The sequence below is a fragment of the Tupaia chinensis genome, unplaced genomic scaffold (genome assembly GCF_000334495.1).
Source record: "Tupaia chinensis unplaced genomic scaffold, TupChi_1.0 Scaffold000477_2, whole genome shotgun sequence".
In the NCBI taxonomy this organism is placed as follows: domain Eukaryota; kingdom Metazoa; phylum Chordata; class Mammalia; order Scandentia; family Tupaiidae; genus Tupaia; species Tupaia belangeri.
In genome coordinates, this window is record NW_006159987.1 from 578490 (window position 1) to 600513 (window position 22024).

The 22024-nt window shown below is 48.9% G+C and overlaps 1 protein-coding gene and 3 non-coding genes across 4 annotated transcripts; 3 read left to right on the forward strand and 1 right to left on the reverse strand.

Moving 5' to 3' along the window:
- Window positions 1-10669: 10669 nt before the first annotated feature.
- Window positions 10670-10860, forward strand: LOC114009178 (U2 spliceosomal RNA). The gene has a single exon (XR_003550633.1). It is a non-coding gene; the product is annotated as a U2 spliceosomal RNA (small nuclear RNA).
- Window positions 10861-15010: 4150 nt separating this feature from the next.
- On the forward strand, window positions 15011-15201 carry LOC114009177 (U2 spliceosomal RNA). Its single transcript, XR_003550632.1, has one exon. It is a non-coding gene; the product is annotated as a U2 spliceosomal RNA (small nuclear RNA).
- A 1991-nt stretch (window positions 15202-17192) lies between these two features.
- On the forward strand, window positions 17193-17383 carry LOC114009176 (U2 spliceosomal RNA). The gene has a single exon (XR_003550631.1). It is a non-coding gene; the product is annotated as a U2 spliceosomal RNA (small nuclear RNA).
- A 2216-nt stretch (window positions 17384-19599) lies between these two features.
- On the reverse strand, window positions 19600-22000 carry LOC102497711 (thioredoxin reductase 1, cytoplasmic-like). The gene is given in 4 exon segments (XM_014590727.2): window positions 19600-20592; window positions 20867-21406; window positions 21409-21647; window positions 21649-22000. Coding segments are annotated over 4 exon segments (1488 nt in total). The 5' UTR covers window positions 21975-22000; the 3' UTR covers window positions 19600-20209.
- Window positions 22001-22024: the final 24 nt, after the last annotated feature.

Consider the following 22024-nt stretch of genomic DNA (forward strand, 5'->3'; position numbering starts at 1 on the left):
CTTAACCACCATGCCACCTGCTGCCCCAAACAAAATAATTCTTTAAAAAAAAGATACTGATGGGGCCAGCAGGTGGCGTTGTGGTGAAAGGTGCTGGACTCGCACATGGCTGACCTCGATTGGAGCTTGCTTTCTCACTTTCTGTCTCACTCTCTCTCTCTCACTCTATCCCTCTTTGGTCAAATAAAAATAAATAAATAAATGGATAAAGAAAATTAAAATAATTAAAGAAAAAAAAATTTAATGGTAATGAGAACACAGGAGTTCCTCTACCCTGAGGGATCTCTTCCTCTCTGTGGGCCACTACCCACCCATGACTGGTTCTGATGGTTTGTTCTGGTTTAGACAGGTTCTGACCAGTTTATTCTAGTTTCTAACTGGTTCTGACTGGCTTATTCCAGTTCAGACTGGTTCTGACTGATTCTGACCAGTTTATTCCAGTTCTGACTAGTTTATCCTGAGGTTTATTCTGGTTCAGACTGGTTTATTCCAGTTCTGGCTGGTTCAGTCTGGTTATTCCATGTCTGACCGATTCTGACCAGTTTATTCTGGGTTTATTTCCATTCTGACCAATTCGGACCAGTTTATTCTGCTTCTGACCAGTTTATTTTGGACTGAAGATTTGGGGGAAAAGGTCATCTCGACAGAGGTGACAGGCTCTGCGAGGAACGATGACTCCAGTCTCAGTCAGAATGTCCAGGCTCAGAAACGGGATTGAAGGCCCAGGTGCGGGGGGCTTCCAAAAGAGCAGGAGGGCCTTGCTTGGTGGTGGTGGTGGTGGTTAAGGGGTGTTTGGGGCTGCTAAGCTGATAAGCTCAGGGTGTAAAAGGCAATGAGAACACAGTTGGGAGTGCCTCTGCCCTCAGGGATCTCTTCCTCCCTGTGGGCCTCTACCCACCCATGACTGGTTCTGATGGTTTATTGCGGTTCAGACAGGTTCTGATGGGTTTATTCCAGTTTAGACTGGTTATGGCTAGTTTATTCCAGTTCGGACTGATTTATTGTGGTTCTGATCATTTTTCTTTTTCCCAATTCAGACTGGTTTGTTCTGATTTCTTCCATTTCTGACCAGTTCTGACTTGCTTGTTTTGGGATTTATTCTGCTTCCGACTAGTTCCGACTGACTTATTCAGGCTCTGACCACTTTAAGTAGGTTCTGGCCGATTCTCACCGGTTTATTCTGGTTCTGGCTGATTGATGCAGGGAAAATATTCCGGTTCTGACAGGCTCAGACTGGTTTCTCCCAGTTCTGACCAGTATATTCCGGTTCTTACCACTTTATTCTTGGGTATATTCTGGTTCTGATGAGCTCAGACTGGGTCATTCTGGTTTATTTGGATTCTGACCAGTTTATTCTCAGGCTTATTGTGGTTGTGGCTAGTTTAGACTGGTTCTGACCAGATTATTCTGGTTTTACCAGTCCTGACTAGCTTATTCTGGTTCTGGCTGGATTATTCCGGGATATATTCCAGTTCTGACCAGTTCAGAATGGTTTATTCTGGTTCTGACCAGTTTATTCCAGGGTATATTTGAGTTCTGTTCTGGCTGGTTCAGTCTGGTTATTCCATGTCTGACCGATTCTGACCAGTTTATTCTGGGTTTATTTCCATTCTGACCAATTCGGACCAGTTTATTCTGCTTCTGACCAGTTTATTTTGGACTGAAGATTTGGGGGAAAAGGTCATCTCGACAGAGGTGACAGGCTCTGCGAGGAACGATGACTCCAGTCTCAGTCAGAATGTCCAGGCTCAGAAACGGGATTGAAGGCCCAGGTGCGGGGGGCTTCCAAAAGAGCAGGAGGGCCTTGCTTGGTGGTGGTGGTGGTGGTTAAGGGGTGTTTGGGGCTGCTAAGCTGATAAGCTCAGGGTGTAAAAGGCAATGAGAACACAGTTGGGAGTGCCTCTGCCCTCAGGGATCTCTTCCTCCCTGTGGGCCTCTACCCACCCATGACTGGTTCTGATGGTTTATTGCGGTTCAGACAGGTTCTGATGGGTTTATTCCAGTTTAGACTGGTTATGGCTAGTTTATTCCAGTTCGGACTGATTTATTGTGGTTCTGATCATTTTTCTTTTTCCCAATTCAGACTGGTTTGTTCTGATTTCTTCCATTTCTGACCAGTTCTGACTTGCTTGTTTTGGGATTTATTCTGCTTCCGACTAGTTCCGACTGACTTATTCAGGCTCTGACCACTTTAAGTAGGTTCTGGCCGATTCTCACCGGTTTATTCTGGTTCTGGCTGATTGATGCAGGGAAAATATTCCGGTTCTGACAGGCTCAGACTGGTTTCTCCCAGTTCTGACCAGTATATTCCGGTTCTTACCACTTTATTCTTGGGTATATTCTGGTTCTGATGAGCTCAGACTGGGTCATTCTGGTTTATTTGGATTCTGACCAGTTTATTCTCAGGCTTATTGTGGTTGTGGCTAGTTTAGACTGGTTCTGACCAGATTATTCTGGTTTTACCAGTCCTGACTAGCTTATTCTGGTTCTGGCTGGATTATTCCGGGATATATTCCAGTTCTGACCAGTTCAGAATGGTTTATTCTGGTTCTGACCAGTTTATTCCAGGGTATATTTGAGTTCTGGCAGATGTATTCCAGTTCTGACCGGTCCAAGCTGGTTTGTCCTGGGTTATACCAGTTTATTCCGATTCAGACCGGTTCAGAGTGGTTTACTCGGGGTCAGACCGGTCAGGTTAGACAGGTTTATTCAGACCAGTTTATGCCAAGTCAGACTGGTTCTGGCCGGTCTGTTCCAGTTCAGACCATGTCTGGCCAGTTTATTCTGTTTGAGACTGGTCTATTTTGGTTCAGATCTGTTTCTGCCTGGTTCAGACTGGTTCTTGCTTGTTTATGCTGGGTCTGGCTGGTTTAGACCAGTTTATTCCAGTTCTGGCTGGTTTAGGCCCATTCTAAAAGGTCCAGGCTGGTTTATTCCAGTTCGAACCAGTTTATTCTGATTCTGACTAGCTTATTCCAGTTCAGATTGGTTTATTCTGCGGTTTATGCTGGTTCCGACAGGTTGACTACAGATCTGATAAGTTCATTCTGGTTCTGGCCAGTTCTGACTGGTTGATTCCGGGATATATTCTGGTCATGACAGGCTCAGACCAGTTTATTCCACTTAATACCAGTTTATTCCAGTTTATTCTGGTTCAGACCTGCTTACTCCGGGATTTATTCCTAAGGCTCAGACTGAGTTCAGACCTGTTTTTTTCCAGTTCAGACCAGTGCTGGCTCTTTTTAACAGATTCTGACTGGTTTAGACTGATTTATTCCAGTTCGGGCAGGTTATGGCTAGCCGGTTCAGAGCAGTTTATTCCGGTTCAAACTGGTTTATGCCAGTTCTGAGTAGTGCTGGCCGGTTCTGACAGGTTCTGAGCAGTTCAGAATGGTTTATTCCAGTTCAAACTGGTTCTGTCTTGTTCTGAGTGGTTTGTTTCACTTTAGACAGGTTCTGACCGATTCAGACCGGACTATTCCTGTTCAGACTGGTTCTGGGTGGCTGATTCAGACTAGTTCTGGCAGGTTTGTTTTGGTTCAGACTAGTTCTGACTAGATCTAGCGAGTGCAGACAGTTTTATTCTCGTTCAGACTGGTTCTGAACACTTTATCCCAGTTATGGCCAGTTGAAATCAGCGTATTCTGATTCAGGACAGTTCTGGCTGGTTTATTCAAGCTTATTCTGGTTTGTACCACTTCTGGCAAGTTTTCTCCAGTTCTGGTTGGTTTATTTTAATTTCCGGTCAGTTCGAACCAGTTTTTTTGTTTGTTTGTTTGTTTTGTTTTGTTTTTCTGGTTTAGAACTCTTTGTTCCTTTCCTTTTTTTTTTGGAAAGGTTTTTGATATAGGGCACGTGCGCTCGCCAGAAAGACAGAGACAGACAGAGAGACAGAAATCAAGAAGTGACCCCTCCAGGGGGGATGGCCACGCCACAATCTCTTCTCCTCCATTCTCCTCTTGGGATCTTGGGCACGCACACACAGGTTCTGATGGATCGCTCCAGTTCTGGCTGGTTCTGAATTCTTTCTTCTGGTTCAGACAGGTTTATTCTGGTTCAGACCAGTTCTGGCTGGTTCATTCCAGTTTATTCGGGTTCAGACGCATTCAGACCGTTTTATTCCTGTTCAGACTGGTTCTAGCTGGCCAGTTCAGGCCCAACTGTTTTTGTTGTGGTGGTGGTGGTGGTTTTTAAAGATTTATTCGTTTGGAGAGGTTTTTGCTATAGGGTGTGTGCACTTGCCAGAAAGACAGAGAGAGAGATAGAGACAGAAAGTGAGAAATCACCCCCCACGGGGGATGGCCACGCTGCAATCCCTTCTCCTCCATTCTCCTCTCGGGAGCTTGGGCACACACGCACACGCGCCCGGCATGAATTTAAGCCACCGGGTCCAGGACTCAAACCGCGGTTGACTACGTGAGAGTCCAGTGACACAGCCATTACACCAACTGCTGGTCCCAGGCCTAACTGTTTAGACCAGTTTGTTTTCTTTCGGACTGGTTCTTTCCTATTATGGCCATTTCTGACCTGTTTCAGAGGATGCTTTATTCCAGTTCAGACCAGTTCCGGGCAGCTAAAACTGGTTGTGGTCAGTGTATTCCAGTTAAGACGACCAGTTTGTGCCAGTTCGGATTCTCGCCTGTTTATTCCAGTTTCGGCGAGTTCTGTCCTATTCAGACCCGTCTATTTGGGTTCAGACCGGTTCTGGCTAGTTCAGGCCAGTTTATTCCAGCTGAGATTGGCTCTCACTGGTTTAATAATGGTCCAGACAGGTTCTGACGGGGTCAGACAGTTTATTCCAGTTTGGACTGGTTTGGACTACTTTATTCCGGTTCAGGCCGGTTGAGGTCGGCCTATTCTGGTTCGGGCCAATTCTGGCCAGTTCGGCCTGGTTAATTCAGGTTCTTACTGATTCTGACAAGTTAAATGTAGGTTAGGGCAGTTGAGACTGCTTTATTCCAGTTGACGCCAGATTAGACCACCTTTTATTCCAGTTCAGACCGGCTCTAACCAGGTCAGACCCATCTATTCCAATTCGAACTGGTTCTGACTGCTTTATTACCATTCAGATTGCTTTATTCTGGCTCACACCGGTTCATACTTGTTTATACCACTTTATTCTGGATCAAACCAGTTTGTTCCCGTTCTAGTCAGTTTATTCCAGTTCTGACTGGTTTAGAATGCTTTATTCTGGTTCAGACTGGAGAACTGGTCTGTTTTGCTTCAGACTGCTTTAGTCCGGTTCGGCTCTGGCCGCTTCGAACCCGTTGTGGCCAGTTTATTCCAGTGTATTCGGGTTACGACCAGTGCTGACCGGTTTGTTCCAGTTCAGACCAGCTTATTCTGCTTCTGGCGGGTTTATTTCAGTTCAGACTGGTCCTGGCTGGTTCAAGCCAGCTTGCCGTGGTTAATATCACTTCTAGCATGTTTATTCCAGTTAAGACCGGTTCGTTCCAGTTCATCCCAGTTCTGGCGAGTTTATTCCAGTTTATTCTGGTTCATGCCAGTTATGACCAGTTTATTCCAGTTCAGGCTAGATTCGACAGCTTTATTCTGCTTCGGACTAGTACAGACCGCTTTATTTTAGTTCTGATGGGTTCAGACCAGTTTATTCCGATTCGGATTCTGATCGATTAGTTTAGACCAGTTTATTCTAGTTCAGAATGGTTTATTTTGTTCTGGCAGGTTCTGGGCAGCTTGTTCCAGTTCTGACTGGCTTGTTATGGTTCTGTCTGATTTACTCCGGTTCTGACTGGTTTATTCCAGGGCATATTCTGGTTCCGATGGGCTCTGGCCGGTTTATTCCAGTTTATTCCAGTTCTGGCTGGTTCTGACCATTTTGTTCTGGGGTATATTCTGGCACTGACAGGCTCAGACTGATTTATTCCAGTTCTCACTGGTTTATTCTGGTTCTTACCAGTTATGACTGGTTTATTCCAGGCTTTCTTCTGGGACAGACAGTGTTCGGAACAGTTTATTCTGTTTCAGACCAGTTATGGCCTGATCTAACAGGTTCTGTCCAGTTCAGACGGATTTATTCCAGTTCAGAGTGGCTTTGCAGGTTTATTCGAGTTCAGGCCCGTTGTGGCTGGCCAGTTCAGAGCATTTTATTCTGGTTCGGACTGGGTTATTCCAGAACAGACTGGTTCTGGCCAGGTCTGACAGGTTCTGGCTGACTGGTTCTGATGAGCTCAGACAGATGTATTGGGTTCCGACCAGTTCTGGCTGGCTGGTTCAGACTGGTTCTAACCGATTCTGCCCAGTTTGCTTCAGTTCAGACTGGTTCTGGCTCAGTCAGGCTGGTGCACACAGTTTTGTTCTGGTTCGGACTGGTTTATTCTAGTTCAGACTGTTTGAGACCACCTTTATTCCGGTTCTGGCTGGTTCAAACCAGTTCATTGAGGTTCAGACCGTTAACGGATGGGAAAGTGTCGAGCTGCGTTGTGAAATCCTTGGTTCTTTGGGTCCAGATCACTAAAATTAGAGATCTGTCCCTAGGTGCAAAATGAAACCGCAACCACGAATGAAGTAGGTAGAAAAGAAGATGTAATAGGAAAGAAAGGGAAGGAGAGAAAGGGAGTACACCCAAAAAGGGCTCTTGGGCGGGCAGATTGCCAGGTGGCAACGGTGCTTGGTACTAGTTAACCATCATTTTCATTACTAGAGGTCATGAGTATTCATTAGTGGGAGGCCCGTTACGCAGCCTACGTGCTTCCTTTAAATCTGAATCCGCACGCTCTTTTCCTGCACCTGGGCACCTTCCTCACAGGTAAAGAATGAGGAACTTGATCGCCTGATTGCGCGCGCCCAGTGCCAGCCAGGTTGCCCCAATTAGACTGCCCAATTAGTCCATTGCCCTCATGGGAATTAGGGCATTGACCAAAACGCTTGCTTAGGTCTTTTTGATAAGAGAAATATCTACGAATCATCCCTGTGTGCTTCCCTCAGGCCCCAAGGAAGAAAGATGGCAAATTGCCTCACCCTCCTGGCGCCCGGAGCTAAGGTGAGCCTTTCACGGTTCTCTTAGGGCTGTCTGCTCATGACTGACTAACTGCCTGCCACAAGACTGGTTCTGGTTGGTTTGTTCCGGTTCAGACTGGTCCTGGTCAGTCAATTCCAGTTCACATAGGTTCTGGCCTCTTAATTCCAGTTCAGACTGGTTCTGGCCGCTTAGTTCCGGTTCAGGCCGGCTCTGACCACTTAACTCTGGTTCAGACCGGATCAGACCAGTTCTAATGGGTTTATCCCTGTTCGGACCATTTCTGGCCAGCCATTTCTGACTGGTTCTGGGGGATTTGTTTGTTTGGCTCAGAATGGTTTTAACCAATTCTGGCCGGCTCTGACTGCTTTATTCTGGTTTAGACCGGTTCTGGCAAGTTTAAACTGGCTTATTGTGGCTCAGACCGGTTCTGGCAAGTTCAAATTGCTTTATTCTGACTGGTTAATTCCAGCGTAGGCGACGCATTGTGGTTAGGACTGGTTGTGGCCAGTTTATTCCAGTTCGTACCAGCCCTGACTGGTTTAGGTCGGTTTAGACTGCTTTATTCTGGTACAAACCAGTTCGTTCCAGTTCTGCCTGGTTGATTCCAGTTCTCACTGGTTCTGACCAATTTTCCTGGTTCTAACCAGTTTCTTCCAGTTCTGACTGGCTCAGACCGAGTTGTTTCCGTTGAGACTGGTTCTGACGGGTTTGTTCTGTTTCAGACCAGTTCTGGCTGGCTGGCTGGTTCACACTGGTTCCGATTGGTTTGTTTTGGCTCAAACTGGTTCTGAGCGGTTCTGCCCAGTTCTTTGGGATTGAGACTGGTTTTCACAGGATTTGGGTAGTTCAGACTGGTTTAGATCACTTTATAACTGGTTCAGACCAGTTCTGGCTGGCTCAAATTGGTTTATTCCAGTTAAGAATGGCTCTGGCCAGTTTATCCCAATTTATTCTGATTCATACCATTCTGGCGGGCTCATTTCCAGTTCTGGCTGGCTTATTTCCAGTTCTGGCTGGCTTATTTTAGTTCAGACCAGCTCTGGCCAGCTCCGAAAGGTCCTGACCAGTCCATAAAGGTACAGGCCACTTTATTCAGGTTCAGACTGGTTCTGTCTGGTTCATTCCGGTTTATTCCAGTTCAGCCTGGTTTATTCCAGTTCAGACCAGACCAGACCTGACTGGTTTCTTTGGGCTGAGACTGAGTCTGACCAGTTCAGACCAACTTATTCCCGTTCGGACGGGTTTCTCCCAGTTCAGACCACTTTATTCCAGTCCAGATCAGATCTGACTGCTTTATTCCAGTTCTGACCGGTTTCTTCCACATCAGACCATTTTATTCCAGTTCTGGCCAGTCTTGACCATTTTATTCCCATTCAGACTGGTTCTGGCCATTTTTGACCCAGTCAGAACAGCTTATTCTGCCTCTGACCAGTTTATTCTAGTTCTGGCCGGTTTAGGCCAGTGTATTTTGGTTCATTCCAGATCTGTATGTTTCATTCCAGTTCTGACTGGTTTATTCTGGTTCTGACCAGTTAGTTTGAGTTTGGACTGGTTCTGATCAGACTTGTATCACTTTTTTTTTTTTTTTTTTTTTAAGAGAGAGAGAATTTTGTATAGGACACATGTAGTTACCTGAGAGACAGAGAGAGAGAGAGAGAGAGAGGGAGAGAGAGAGAGAGAGAGAGAGAAGAGAGAGAGAGAAATCACCCCTCAAGGGAAACAGCCACACCACAATACCTTCTCCTCTTGGGATTTTGGGCACGCATGAATACGTGCCCTGCGTGAGTTTTCAGCTGCCGGGTCTGGGGCTCAAATCATGGCTGACTATGTGATGTAACCATTACAAAAGTGTCACTTTTGGGGACCAGCAGGTGGCGTGGTGGTTAAAGGCGTTGGACTCCCACATGGCCGGCCGACTGTGGTTTGAGTCCTAGACATGGTGCCTTGCTTTCTCGCTGTCCCTCGCTCTCTCTGTCTCTCTCTGATCAAACTGGGAGAAAATAATAATAATAAATAAAGATAACTTTTTAAAACTCTTTAAAAAAAGGATCACTTTCGACATGCAAGTGACATGTCCATCACTTTGACACATTTCTCAGATATGACACTTTTTACATGCATGTGACATGTGAGTGACAAGTGTGTCATGTCACTTCTGATATGCATGTGTTGTACGTGTCACCATTGGAGAGTCTGGACCATTTGATGACATAGTAATTAGCTCTTCTAATTCTCAGATGTGCAATTACAGTGCAGCTTGAATCCCCAGTCTGCTTGCAGCCCATGCTGTACTCCTTCTGAGTGAGCTGACTGCCTCCCTGAAGATGTTTTATTGTGGATCTCTCTTGAAAAATTGTAACTGTATATATACATTTATGGTGTTCCCTGTGATTTTTTTAAATACACGTATACAATGCAGCATCATTAAACTATGGATTCACGGATTATCACCTTTTTGTTCACGACCCTTTTGTTTATTCCGGGTCTTTGATTTTTTTTCCCATGGAAAAACCAGGGAACGCTCCCCCACCCCCAACCACACCGAGTGTTACTAGGAAGGAGGACTGGGAACGGTCAGTGCCCACTCCGCAGGCAGCCGGCACTCTGCGGCAAAGAGAAACTACTCCACCACTTTCTTTGGGGTGCGGGGGCGAAGGAGGGCTCCAGGCCCACCTTCCCCGCAGAGCATCACCTGCAGTCATCCACTCCTCTCCCCTCGGGCGTCCCGCCACTCGGAACCAGATCTTCCCCTTTCACCTCTTAAGCGGGCAGGTAGCCCCGTTTCTTCTCTGACTCGGCCTGCTGGCGCACATGGAGACTTAGCGGCGCCGGCACATCGTTTATTCACTCGACAAACGCTTACTGAGCTCCTTTTGCATGCCGAACACCGCACTAGCTCTGGGACACAGGGATAAGGACCGGTGAGGGTCACAGCCCCCGGTGATCTCGGATTTCAGTGGGGGAGATGAAGGACTGCCCAAAAGGGTGGTGAAGGGCGGATCTGATAGAATGACCGGCCCGCCTCTCAGACTTGGGGCGCGGTGCGGAAGGGCGTGACTGCCTGGGAAGTGGCCCGGAGCCTTGGAGGTGCAGGGATGTCCCAGGTACAGGGGCAGCTTTCCCTGCAAAGCTCAGGTCCGGCCACCCTAACTGAGGACGAGCCCTTCGTTCAGCGGATGGGAAAGCTTTCCACCTGGCTGGGCTGGCCGGCCGCGGCGTGAAAAACACGGTACCCTGCGGGCGTTACACGTGACGACACCTGGCAGCCGGGTCAGAGCGTGGGCCGCTCTCCGGCGTCGGCCCGCTTCCCTCAGACCCCTCTGGCTGCCCACCGGAACGGCTCCGTGGGTCCGAAAGAGGAAATGGGCTGCAGCCACCGCGGAGGGTGGTTCCGGCCGGGCGCGCCCAGGGGAGGGAGGGGCGGAGGGCGCCGACGGTGGGCAGGCCCGGTTGGGGAGGGGGCGGGGCATGCATATCGGCACCCGGCAACGCCGGAACGGCGCCGGGTGTGAGATTTCTGGTTGAAAATGTGGCGAGTATAGGGAAATCAGCGCCAGTGTCCCAAGGGCTCCACAGGAGTGTGCAGGAGGCAGAGGAATTGAAGCAAGGAGCCAGTGTCGGGGTTGTCGCCGCGAGCTGAATGTGGGCGACGGGAGGGCGGTGAGGGCGAGGGCGGCAAGGCAGGGTATCGCTTCTCGGCCTTTTGGCTAAGATCAAGTGTAGTATCTGTTCTTATCAGTTTAATATCTGATACGTCCTCTACCCGAGGACAGTATATTAAATGGATTTTTGGAGCTGGGAGATGGAATAGGAGCTTGCTCCGTCCACTCCGCGCATCGACCTGGTATTGCAGTACTTCCAGGAACGGTGCACCCCCCATCTCGGGGAGTGAACCTGTGCAAAGGTAGCTATAAAGATCTGCTTTTGGGTGCTGTTTTTCTTTCCTTTTAGGCTTTGCTGGCCCTGTTTTTCTAAAAGAGGCTCGTTCGTTCTTTTACTGTTGTTCTTCTGTCCTGTGGTGTATTTGAGTTTTTGTGGCTTGTAGCTTGTGGGGTCGTGCAGCCACTCAGAGTCAGGCGGTTCCACAGTATAGACGCGGCGCGGCTGTACTTCAGAGTCTTAGCTACCGTGACCGTATATCTCTAAAGAGGCTTTTCAGGGTAGGGTGACATTCCCCGCAAAAAAGCTGGTGTTTTCCTTTTGCGTGAAAAAAATTTTTTTTCCCTTTTTTCTCCCTGTAGTCTGGTTAATGTAAATCATACATCCCTTCTACACATGGTGGGAGGGGGATGCACGGACGTGGATGCCCATGCCACAATCGATTCTCCTCCTGGTATAGCTTGGTCATACTTTAGGCCTGGGACTCCCGTGACCACTACTCTCTCTGCTGGCCCCAAAGGAACTGTATTCTCCTCTTCTTCTAAGTCATGTAATCATGCACATTGAGAGAAACACAGGGTGAGAGAGATGGACTTGATGCCACAATCCTCCAAGTAGCGGTATTCTTTATTTTTTTATTTTTAACTTTTTAAATTTCACTTTATTCATTCATTCATTTATTTCAACTTGACCAGAGAGAGAGCGAGAGAGGGCTGCCAGGTCCGGGACTTGAACCCTAGTCAGCCATGTGGGAGTCCAGCACCCTTAACCACCAAGCCACCTGCCAGCCCCCAATGTATTCTTTATTTTTTAAGAATTATTTATTTAATTTCATTTATTCGTTTATTTATTTTAATTTGACCAGAGAGAGAGGGAAAGTGAGAAAGCAAGCCACCAGGTCCTGCACTCGAACCGTGGTTAGCCATGTGGGAGTGTTCAGTGCCTTAACCACGATGCAACCCACTGGTCACCACCCCAAGTAACTGTATTCTAACGAGAAGTACAGAAATCAGTCACTCAGACTACCTAACTGTTTTGGGAGTTATCACAAAGCCATCCCATTCCTCCGATTGCTAACTACATAAAAACCCCTCGCCTCCTGCTCTTCTTTGGCAACCCCGTTGGGCCCCCTTCCATTGCACTGGAAGCTTTTTCTCCTTCCCGAAGAAACTCCTTTCTTCTGGCGGCAAGTGGCATGGTGGTTAAAGGCGCTGGACTCCCACGTGGCCGACCACGGTTCAAGTCTCGGACCCGGTGGCTTGCTTTCTCACTTCCCCTCTCTCTGTCTCTCTCTGATCAAACTGGAAAATAATAATGATAATAATAATAAATAAAGTTAAATAAAATAATTCTTTAAAAGAAAAAAGAAACTCCTCTCCGTGTCCATGTCTCCCTCCGATTCTTCGCCGGCATGCGGTAAGTACCAGCCCCAGAGTTGGGTCTGATTGCCCCGCACTCCCCCATCAGTTGCACTTGATGCCTTCCCCCACCCCCAAAGATCCCCAGAGGCGGAGTTGCACGCAACGTGGCAACACAGCATATGACACTGTCAAATTGAGATAGGAATAAACTCTCTGGCTAGGTAGATAGAGTTAGGAGTCCAGGGAATGGAGAGGACAAGATGGAGTCACTGTAGTCAAGCCTTTAATCAGTTGTTAGCTTTCAGTAGTTGTTTGCACAGAAAGCTGCTTGCAGCCTGCTTGAGATAATGAAAGCTGAAGGCAGCACTTGTCATTATCATTACTGCATTCCAAACTGGGACTGTGGTCTCTCCTTGTCTGGAGAACAGGCGAGTGGAAGACCTTGAACAATACACTCTTCTTTCATATGTTTCCAAATGTATGATTATTTGCTGACTACGCTAGAAATAGACAAATTAACTATAGTCTTGCAAACACCTTCCAGCTCAAGGACAACGATTAGCCTAAAACTTCCCCGGCAGCACGACACGATACGTCTGTACTGGCATCTCTTAAGAGAAAGTAGTATTTTCCCCAGAAGTCTTTTCCCTCTATCTCCTTAAACAAAAGTAGTTTACATACAGTTTTTTTTTTTAATTACTTAGTTTTATTTATTTATTTATTTTAATTTGACCAGAGAGGGACAGAGTGAGAGAGAGAGGGAACGTGAAAACGCAAGCAGCTAGGTCCAGGACTTGAACCGCGGTCAGCCATGTGGGAGTCCAGCGCCCTTAACCACCACACACCGCCCCCTACCTACAGTTTTCTTTCTTTTCTTTTTGTTGGTGGGTTGGCTTGTCAGGGGCTATACAACTGGGCTACCCTACCCATGGGGGGCGGGCATCCATTTGGGGCCTCCCCCCTTCCACTTAACTGGAAGCGTTGACTCTTTTCTTAATAAACTCTGCTTTGCTATCCCTTCTCTGCGTCTGGGTCTCTAATTCTTCCTGAGCGTGAGACAAAGAACCTGATCATCTCCAGGTCCTGAATTCATCAGCTTGATCACCCCAAACCCCCCTGCATCAAAACCACAGGCCCCTAACTTCCAGAAACTGCTATCGAATACTACACAACACTCTCTCCCTCATCATCCTTCCTTCCTTTCTTTCTTTCTTTCTTTCTTTCTTTCTTTCTTTCTTTCCTTTTTTTTTTTGGCTGTTTCAGTGGTCTGGAGTTCACGGTGGACTGAAGATAAATAGGTGAGTGCAGCACTGTAAGTTGGGGGTCGGAGATTATTACAGTATACTGTTATAATTGCTCTATTTCATCGTTGTTGTTCATTTATAAATTACCTCATTTGTAACTCGCTTTCTTTTCTTTTTCTTTGGCCAGAGTGCACGAGCTAGCCAGAGTCACTCTGGGAGGGAGGGGAGTGGGGAAGAGGGCTAAAGGACCCCCCCAGGAGGGCTTGGCCAGGCTCAAATCCCTCCTCCGCTTCCTCCTCGATGGGGGGGGGGGCGGTTTGTGGAGGGGAGGTGCCCTCGACGCTCGCTCACGCTCCCGGCAGAGGTAGGCCATAGGGGATCCGGCTTTCTCTCTCTCTTTAACTAGGGAGGGACAGAGGACAGAGCGAGAGAGAGCACGCGCGAGAAAGTGAGAAAGCCAGTCGCCAGGGCCAGGGCCAGGTCCGGGACTCAACCTGCAGCCGGCCACATAGGAGTCCAGCGCCCTTAACCACCACGCCACCTGCCGGCCTCTAGAAGAGGATCCGGCTCCCTTAACCACCCGGCCAGGAGTTGGCCCCCAAACTCTCTCTCGGCCCTCGCTCTGTGAGCTCTCGGGCGCGTGGACTACCCTGTGCGTCTCAGCCTGGCCGCGGTCGGGAGATGCTGCGAGCGGGCCCTGAGCCGCGCACGCCGGCCGAGCCCCGGCCCACCCTGTAAAGGCCTCGTGTGGAATTGGCTGCCGGGCAGGCCGGCGGCTCGGCTGCTCCAACTTCACAGCCGCGACCCCTTCGGGGGGAACCGCGTCGGACACCGGGACGCCCACGCGGTAGACCGAGCCAGGGTCGCCTCCTCAGCTCGGTTTCCTCCCCCTCGGCTGACAAGGACAAGGCAAGGCATTCGAGTTTCCGGTTCCCAGCGCGGGAAGCCGAGTAGGGAGGCCCAACAGTTGGCCCAAGCTCCCTGCCCACCACCGGGCGGGGGGCGGGGGGAAAAGGGCGCCGGTCGGCTGCCAGCGCTCGGCCCGGCGCTCGGCCCAGGCGCAGCCAGAGCGCGACACCCTCGGAGTCTTCGCGGTGAAGACCCCGATGGCTTTTTACGCAGGAACTCGGGGCACTGTCCACAGCCCCCTTCCACAGACGCCTCCGGACGCCCGCTCCCATTTCCCCTCGCTTGGGTGTCTCCGGCAGGCGGGTAGGAACGAGCAGCTCGCTCCGGGCCCAGCTTCCGCTCGTGACCGCAGAGGAAGTCCCCGATGTGGGACCGGACTGCGACAGTCACGCCTACCCGCGCGAATGGGGCGGGGCATGCAGATTAGAAGTGGCACGTCGACCTCGGGTGGAAAACTCTTATACACATGAAAATTCTCACAGACTTGGAGACTATTTACGACTACGTCCCACAGTGTGGCGTTTCACATAGTCCCTGGAGGTAGAGAGAGAGGCCTCGCTGGACAGTGGCATGGCTCGCCGTGTGTGTAAAGGTGTGGCCGAGCGGTGGCAGCAGGGAAGGCGACAGCAGTCAGCATCGCTTCTCGGCCTTTTGGCTAAGATCAAGTGTAGTATCTGTTCTTATCAGTTTAATATCTGATACGTCCTCTATCCGAGGACAATATATTAAATGGATTTTTGGAGCTGGGAGATGGAATAGGAGCTTGCTCCGTCCACTCCACGCATCGACCTGGTATTGCAGTACTTCCAGGAACGGTGCACCCCCATCGGGGGACATATAAGCTGGTGACATAAGAATAGAAGCAACAAGCTGTTTGTCTTGTTGGTGGAGGTGAGAGGTTTGTGTCGTTCTCTGTGCTTGATCTTTTCCTCTAGTCTGACCCCATTGCACGGCACAGAAGGCCACCGTGGGGTGGGGTATGGCATGAGACACTTGAGAGTCAGACAGTGAGTCAAGAGGAAATAGGTGTCTCAGGGCTGGCGATTCTGGTTTTTTATTTTCTTTTTACTTTCTTATTGAGAGAGTTATTTTTGTTTTTTATCGTCATTATTTTCCAGTTTGATTAGAGAAAGAGGAGGGAGAGAGAGAGAGAGAGAGAGAGAGAGAGCCATGTGGGAGTCCGGCACTTTTTAACTGCCACACCACCTATTTTAGTTTGTTTTGCTTTGGTTCTTTTCAGGGTAGGGCCGCATGGTGTGATGGGAACTGGGCTAAGTAGGCGAGAGTTTTGCGCTTCATTTTTTTGTGGGGGGGCCGTAGGGCGCGTGCGCTCACCAGACAGACAGACAGACAGAGACAGAAAGCGAGAAATCACCCCCCGGGGGTGGCCACGCCGCAATCCCTTCTTGGGCACGCACGCACCCACACACGCCCGCGCGTGTGAGTTTAAGCCACCGGGTCCGGGACTCGAACTCCTGGTCGACTACACGGGAGTCCAGCGACATAGCCATTACGCCAACTGCTGGTCCCATTAATAATTTTTTAACTTTAATTTGACCCAGACAGAGAGAGAGAGAGCGAGAGAAAAGAAATCATCAGCCCCCCTCCCCCCCATGGCCGGGCCGCAGTCCCTTCTCCAGTCTCAGAATTTTGGGCTCACGCACGCACGCACGCACGCACGCACGCACGCACGCACACGGGCCTGGCGTGAGTTTTAAGCCACCGGGTCCGGGTCTGGAACCAGGGTCGACTACGTCGGAGTCCAGCGACGTAACCATGATGCCAACTGCCGGTCCCTTGATTGAACGAAATTTGCGAATAATTTACAGAAAAGTAAATACAATGGACAGTGGGAAACGACTTCATTACAGGATTAACATGGGAATATCGGCATGGCAAACCCTCATTCCTATTCCGATTTCATAGTTTCCAGGTCACTGTCATACGTGAACCTGGACTCCAGAGTTCAGATACGTCTCTTGTCAAACGACGGCATCCGGGCGTCCTGGACGAGCGTCTCTGTGAGGGTCTAGCTTCTGGCTGTTCTCGCGCTTGCGCGTCATCAAAACACGGACATCGAAGATGAGCTTTGCTAAACCTCTGACGGCCCGTCATCGTGTTGAGGTGCAGGCTCTGGAGCCCCAGAAAATTAATCTAGGATGCCGTCATTTGAAGACTCGTGGCCTGAGACTTTTCACTCATCTAATCCCTTTCGTCATCCTCGCGAGAGCCTAGGGCGCCTCTGTCTGTCCTCTGTATCCATCTTCTGCCCGGCCCGGCAGCCGAGAGACGCGTTCCTCTGTCGGCTCTACTTTCTTTGCCATCGTGGGTGGAGGATAAATTTGTCTAACTCGACTGTGACCAAGGAAGGCAAACATCAGATTATCACTGTAAAATTCTTTCGACGTAGCTGTATGTATGGAAAATATAGAAAAGGGGTGTGGGGGAAGAAACGCTGGGAAGAAAAGGGGTGACGAGGCTGAAGGGGCGCTCGGTTAATCCGGTGTTGTACAGGCGGTTTCCGGTTGGGCGGCCCGGGAAGCACGGCACGGCACGGCACGGCACGGTACGGCGTGCGCGGGGCGGGGCATGCAAATTTGAAATGGCGGTTTTGCTCGGGAGCCATGGGAGGAAAATAGGAAAGTGAAAATTCCCCAGATAAGTAACAATCTGGGCAATTAAGCATGTCTGGCGAGCATGTCAGTAATACAGTGTGAAAATAGTGGGAGGGTGAGTCTTTACTTGGGCGTGATTTTGTCACCGCGAGTGCAATATGGGCGATAGGAGATAGACACCGGCCAGGGAGGCTTCCCCGGTATCGCTTCTCGGCCTTTTGGCTAAGATCAAGTGTAGTATCTGTTCTTATCAGTTTAATATCTGATACGTCCTCTATCCGAGGACAATATATTAAATGGATTTTTGGAGCTGGGAGATGGAATAGGAGCTTGCTCCGTCCACTCCACGCATCGACCTGGTATTGCAGTACTTCCAGGAACGGTGCACCCCCCCCTGGGGGCCTATCTCGCTGGTCTTTTTAAAAGCAGAGTTACTTCTTTAGGTGGGGTTGGCTTTCCGCGGCTGTTGGTGTTTTCAAGCTGGGTATCTCAAACCTCGCCCGCTGCTTGGCGCTAGTTCCCGTTTGGTCCACCCCGAGTCTTTGCGCTCTCGCGCCTGCTTACCAGCCCGGGCCCGCGGGTTCTTGACTGCTTTGTGCAGAGTTTGAGCATGTGAACAGAGCACGCTAACGAAATAAATTGGTCTGAGTCAGTTGTAAGGTCATTTGAGTCTGAACTTGCAAGCAGGTAAGTCTTGGCGCTGGCAGGTCGCGTGGTGGTTGAGGCGCTGGGCACTTCCTCACATGGCTGACTGTGTGTGGCTCGAGCCTCAGGCCTGGTGGCTTATCAACTCTCTCTCTCTCTCTCTCTCTGTCTTTCAAGTTAAGTGAATGAATGAACTTAAAATACTTAAAGAAGGTGTTGTTGAAAGAGAGGTTTTGGGGTCTCGTCTCCTTGGTTTCACTGAAGTGACGTGACTGCACTTACTTTCCTCATCACGTTGTGGATGGGAACGTGTGTTAGCCGCAAGCTCAGGGATTTGTGTCCAACACCTTGGGTATCCCGTTTCTGGTATATAAGGAGAAAACGTGCTCTGCTGCAGTTTAATCTTGTAACCAGTATGTCATGTACACCCCCTTCCCCCGAGAGAGAGAGAGAGAGAGAGAGAGAGAGAGAGCGCTAGCGAGCTTACAACTCACGCCGGGCGCGTGTGCGTGCGTGCGTGCCCAAGATCCCGAGAGGAGAATGGAGGAGAAGGGATTGCGGCGTGGCCATCCCCCCTGGGGGTGATTTCTCGCTTTCTGTCGCTAATGTCTCTGTCTGTCTGGCGAGCGCACGGCGCCCTATAGCGAAAAATCTCTCAAAAAAAAAAAAAAAAAAAAAACGCACCAGCCAGGCCCAGTGGGCATCAGCCAAGCTTACCCGACAGCAGGCTCCTAGCACCTTCGTTGTGAAGCTGCAAGCCTCCTGACGCTCTGGCCGAGAATCCCAACACCACCGTTCAGTAAGAGGCACACAAGTGGATATTAATACCTTTAATGTTTCACATTGTTATTTTTTTCTCAAAAGGTTTATAACAAACATACATGGAGTTTAGTATGAGTTTTGGTACACTGGGCAGCTACAGAAACTCAACAAGAGGAGGCTATGAAGTGTAATCTTTCTTGTGGGGGTGGAGAATTCCCTTCCCCTAAGAAGAGACATGATCAGGTGTGATTATCTCATACTGCCTACTGTTCTAGCTTCTGAGACTGGCAGACTCGGAAAAAAATCTTAAAATAAAATTTAAAAAAAGAACATAATCAACTGTTCTCCCTTCTCCCCTCCGTTTCTCTTTTCCCGTTTTCTTCATACGACCAGATGGGATGAGGACACAGACCTTGAGACAGGGTTGGGGGCTCTGCTGACTAAATGCCAGGCAGAAGCATGGCTTCCCCGAGGTGCCCAGAAATGCAGCGCTGTGGCTGAGGAACACAGGAAGAGGGGAGGGAGTGAAGAGGGACTTAAAGAACTGTTGGCAGAAGCTTTGTGTCCATAGCACAGGTTCAAAACCTCAACCCAGAGCAAGGACACAGGGCCTGACTAACATCCCTCGCTAGTCCGTTTACACAAAACAGGTAACAGGAGCAGAGGCCTCTCTGCAATCACACAAGTCGGAATGCTAGCAGGGCGGATGTGGCCCAGATTCCACCAGGTACGCGTCATCAAAGAAAAGGTCAAAACCACTTGGCTTTTAAATGAAAATCCTTCACATCCAACTGTGTTCAAAAATAATAACTTAGGATATTAACAGTTTCCTTAAAAAAAGTAATCACCACAAAAGAGTTAAATCATATGTGTGGACAGACTCTATTTTCCTATGAATGTGCTCCTTGGGAAAAAATAGATACATAACACACATAAAACTACCCCCCTCAAAAAAAGACAAAAGTTTGAAATGAGTGTTCTCTGTTGCAAACAATCTTAGGTCAACACACAATAAGTGAAATAAAATATGACGTGATTTATTCTTTTCCCCTATTTTTTAGGTGTATTCCTACCTCCAGCATGAATAATGGTGGGAATAATACAAGGGGATAGATATTATTACTTCAAATAGGCTGGTCAAGTCACCATATTCTCTCTCACGAAAACATTCAATGATAATCAGCCATGTAGCACACTGGAACGAATTTGGCCAGAGTCAACTGGATTTACTTACTTTGGACATAGACTTATTTCCAACTGTAAGACAGTTCTCTCTCACAGACCATCCTACGTGACCTCTGAGCTACAATTCACCTCTTTCATGCACCAAGACACTCCACTGGGTACTCAAGCCACAACTTGCTTTTGGATGAAAATCGATAGCTAACATTTTCACATCCAATATTAACACCATGAGAAATAAGAAAAACAATAGTGATAATCAACATTAGGAAGCTCGAGAATGAGAGTAAGAAAATGACAAAGAAAAGGACATGCTGAAACTGATCTGGCAGTCGTTCCATCACCACCCACCACACGGGCTTGAGGCTGGTGACTTCATGGACACATCCCTCTGATGTGCTGCCAAGAGTTAGCTCCGAGTCCATGACAGTGACCCCAATGGAGTGCTGCTTGCCTTCATTCACCACCGCCTCCCCGTGAGCTGGCTCCAAGGTCCTGGATGGTGGTAAGCACAGGACACACAGGTGCCAGGAGCCCAAGAGTGTTCCTGAAAACTTCACCTTGGATTTGGCAAGGAGACGAGTGGGTGGTCTAGAGTCTCGGCAGCAGCACCCACACTGGGGCTTAACCTCAGCAGCCGGCCTGGAGGATGCTTCCTCCGGAGCGCTTGGTCACAGAAAGTGTCGTGAACACCTCTGCACAGACGGGGTGGATTCCAATCATGCTGTCCAGCTGCTGTTTGGTCAGTCCACACTTGAGCGCAGCCACAAAGCCCTGTGTAACTTCTCCAGCATTTGGACCGAGGACGTGGAAGCCCACTACATGTTCATTGTCTTTAGTATTACAGACGACTTTTGCGTAACATTTGTTGTTATCTCTTGATGGAATCGTCCATTCCAACGGCCAAAAGTAACTATGGTAAACCTCAATATTTTCTTCCCCAAATTTCTCCATAGCTTTCTCTTCAGAAAGGCCGCAAGCACCATATTCCAAAGGAGTAAATACAGTTGTTGAAACATTTTTTTTTTTGAGAGAGATTTTTCACTATAGGGCGTGTGTGCTCGCCAGACAGACAGAGAGAGACATAGAGACAGAAAGCGAGAAATCACCCCCCAGGGGGGATGGTCACGCCGCAATCCCTTCTCCTCCATTCTCCTCTCGGGATCATGGGCACGCACGCACACGCGCCCGGTGTGAGTTTTAAGCCACCGGGTCCGGGACGCGAACCGCAGTCGACTACGTGGGAGTCCAGCGACATAGCCATTACGCTAACTGCTGGTTCCCTTGGAACATTTTCATAGTCACACTTCACAGTGGAACTGCCATAGAGCCTCTGAGCCAGCAATCTTCCGGCCTGGATGGCCACCGGGGTGAGCTCCAACTTCCCCTCTAGTATATCACCAATGGCGTAGATGTAGGGCACATTAGTCGGCTCCTCATCCGTGACGGGTATTTTTCCAGTCTTTTCATTGACCTTCACTCCCACAGTTTCTAAGTCAATTTTTCTTGTGCAAGGATCTCTTCCTATTGTCAGCAACACTGTATTATACTCTCCTTCGAAGGTCTCCCCACTGTTGGTGGACTGAGCTACCACCCTGAGTTGGCCTGGTGTCCCCGCTTCAATCTGTTCAACTTTAATTGGGACAAATTGTTTTATAAACTTGACACCATATTCTTTCATGTGTTCACCAATTTTGTTGGCCATGTCCTGGTCAAATCCTCTAAGGAGAATGGATCGAACCATAACAGTGACATCTAAACCAATACCAGCAAGAAACCCAGCACACTCCAAAGCAACATAGGATGCTCCGACCACAAGAGTCTTACCGGGCAGTAAGGTAAGGAGAAAAGATCGTCACTGCTGATGCAGTATTCTCTGTCTCCAGGGATGCCCAGATGGCGTGGCCTTTCACCAGTAGCAATGAGAAATCTCTCTGCTGAGTAAATTTTTTCTTTGCCTTTATTATTTGTTGCCTTAATCCTATGAGGACCAATAAACTCCCCATAAGCATTCTCATAGATGACCTTTTTCTCCTGCAGAGCCACTCAGTAGCCCCAGTTCAGAGTCAATGTGGTTCTGTACAGGTTCTGTCATTCTGTCCCAGTCATGTTTAACTGTGTCCTCGACCTTCCATCCATAGGTGCGAGAGTCTTCTAGGGCCTGTCCTAACAGAGCTGCTTGGTGCATCAGTTTTTTAGGTATGCAACCCACATTCACACATGTTCCTCCGAGACCCCATCGAGTTCCAAGAGGGGTTGGAGTGACAAAATCTAGGACCATCACTTTCTTGCCATATTTGGCTGCCTCCTTAGCAGCTGCCAATCCTCCGGAGCCTCCTCCGATGATGATGAGGTCATAGTCATAGGACTCCGGAAGGTCCTCAGAGCCATTCATTTTTAGTAGTTATCGGAGTCTGCTGGTGGTGAGGTGGTTAACACAGCCCA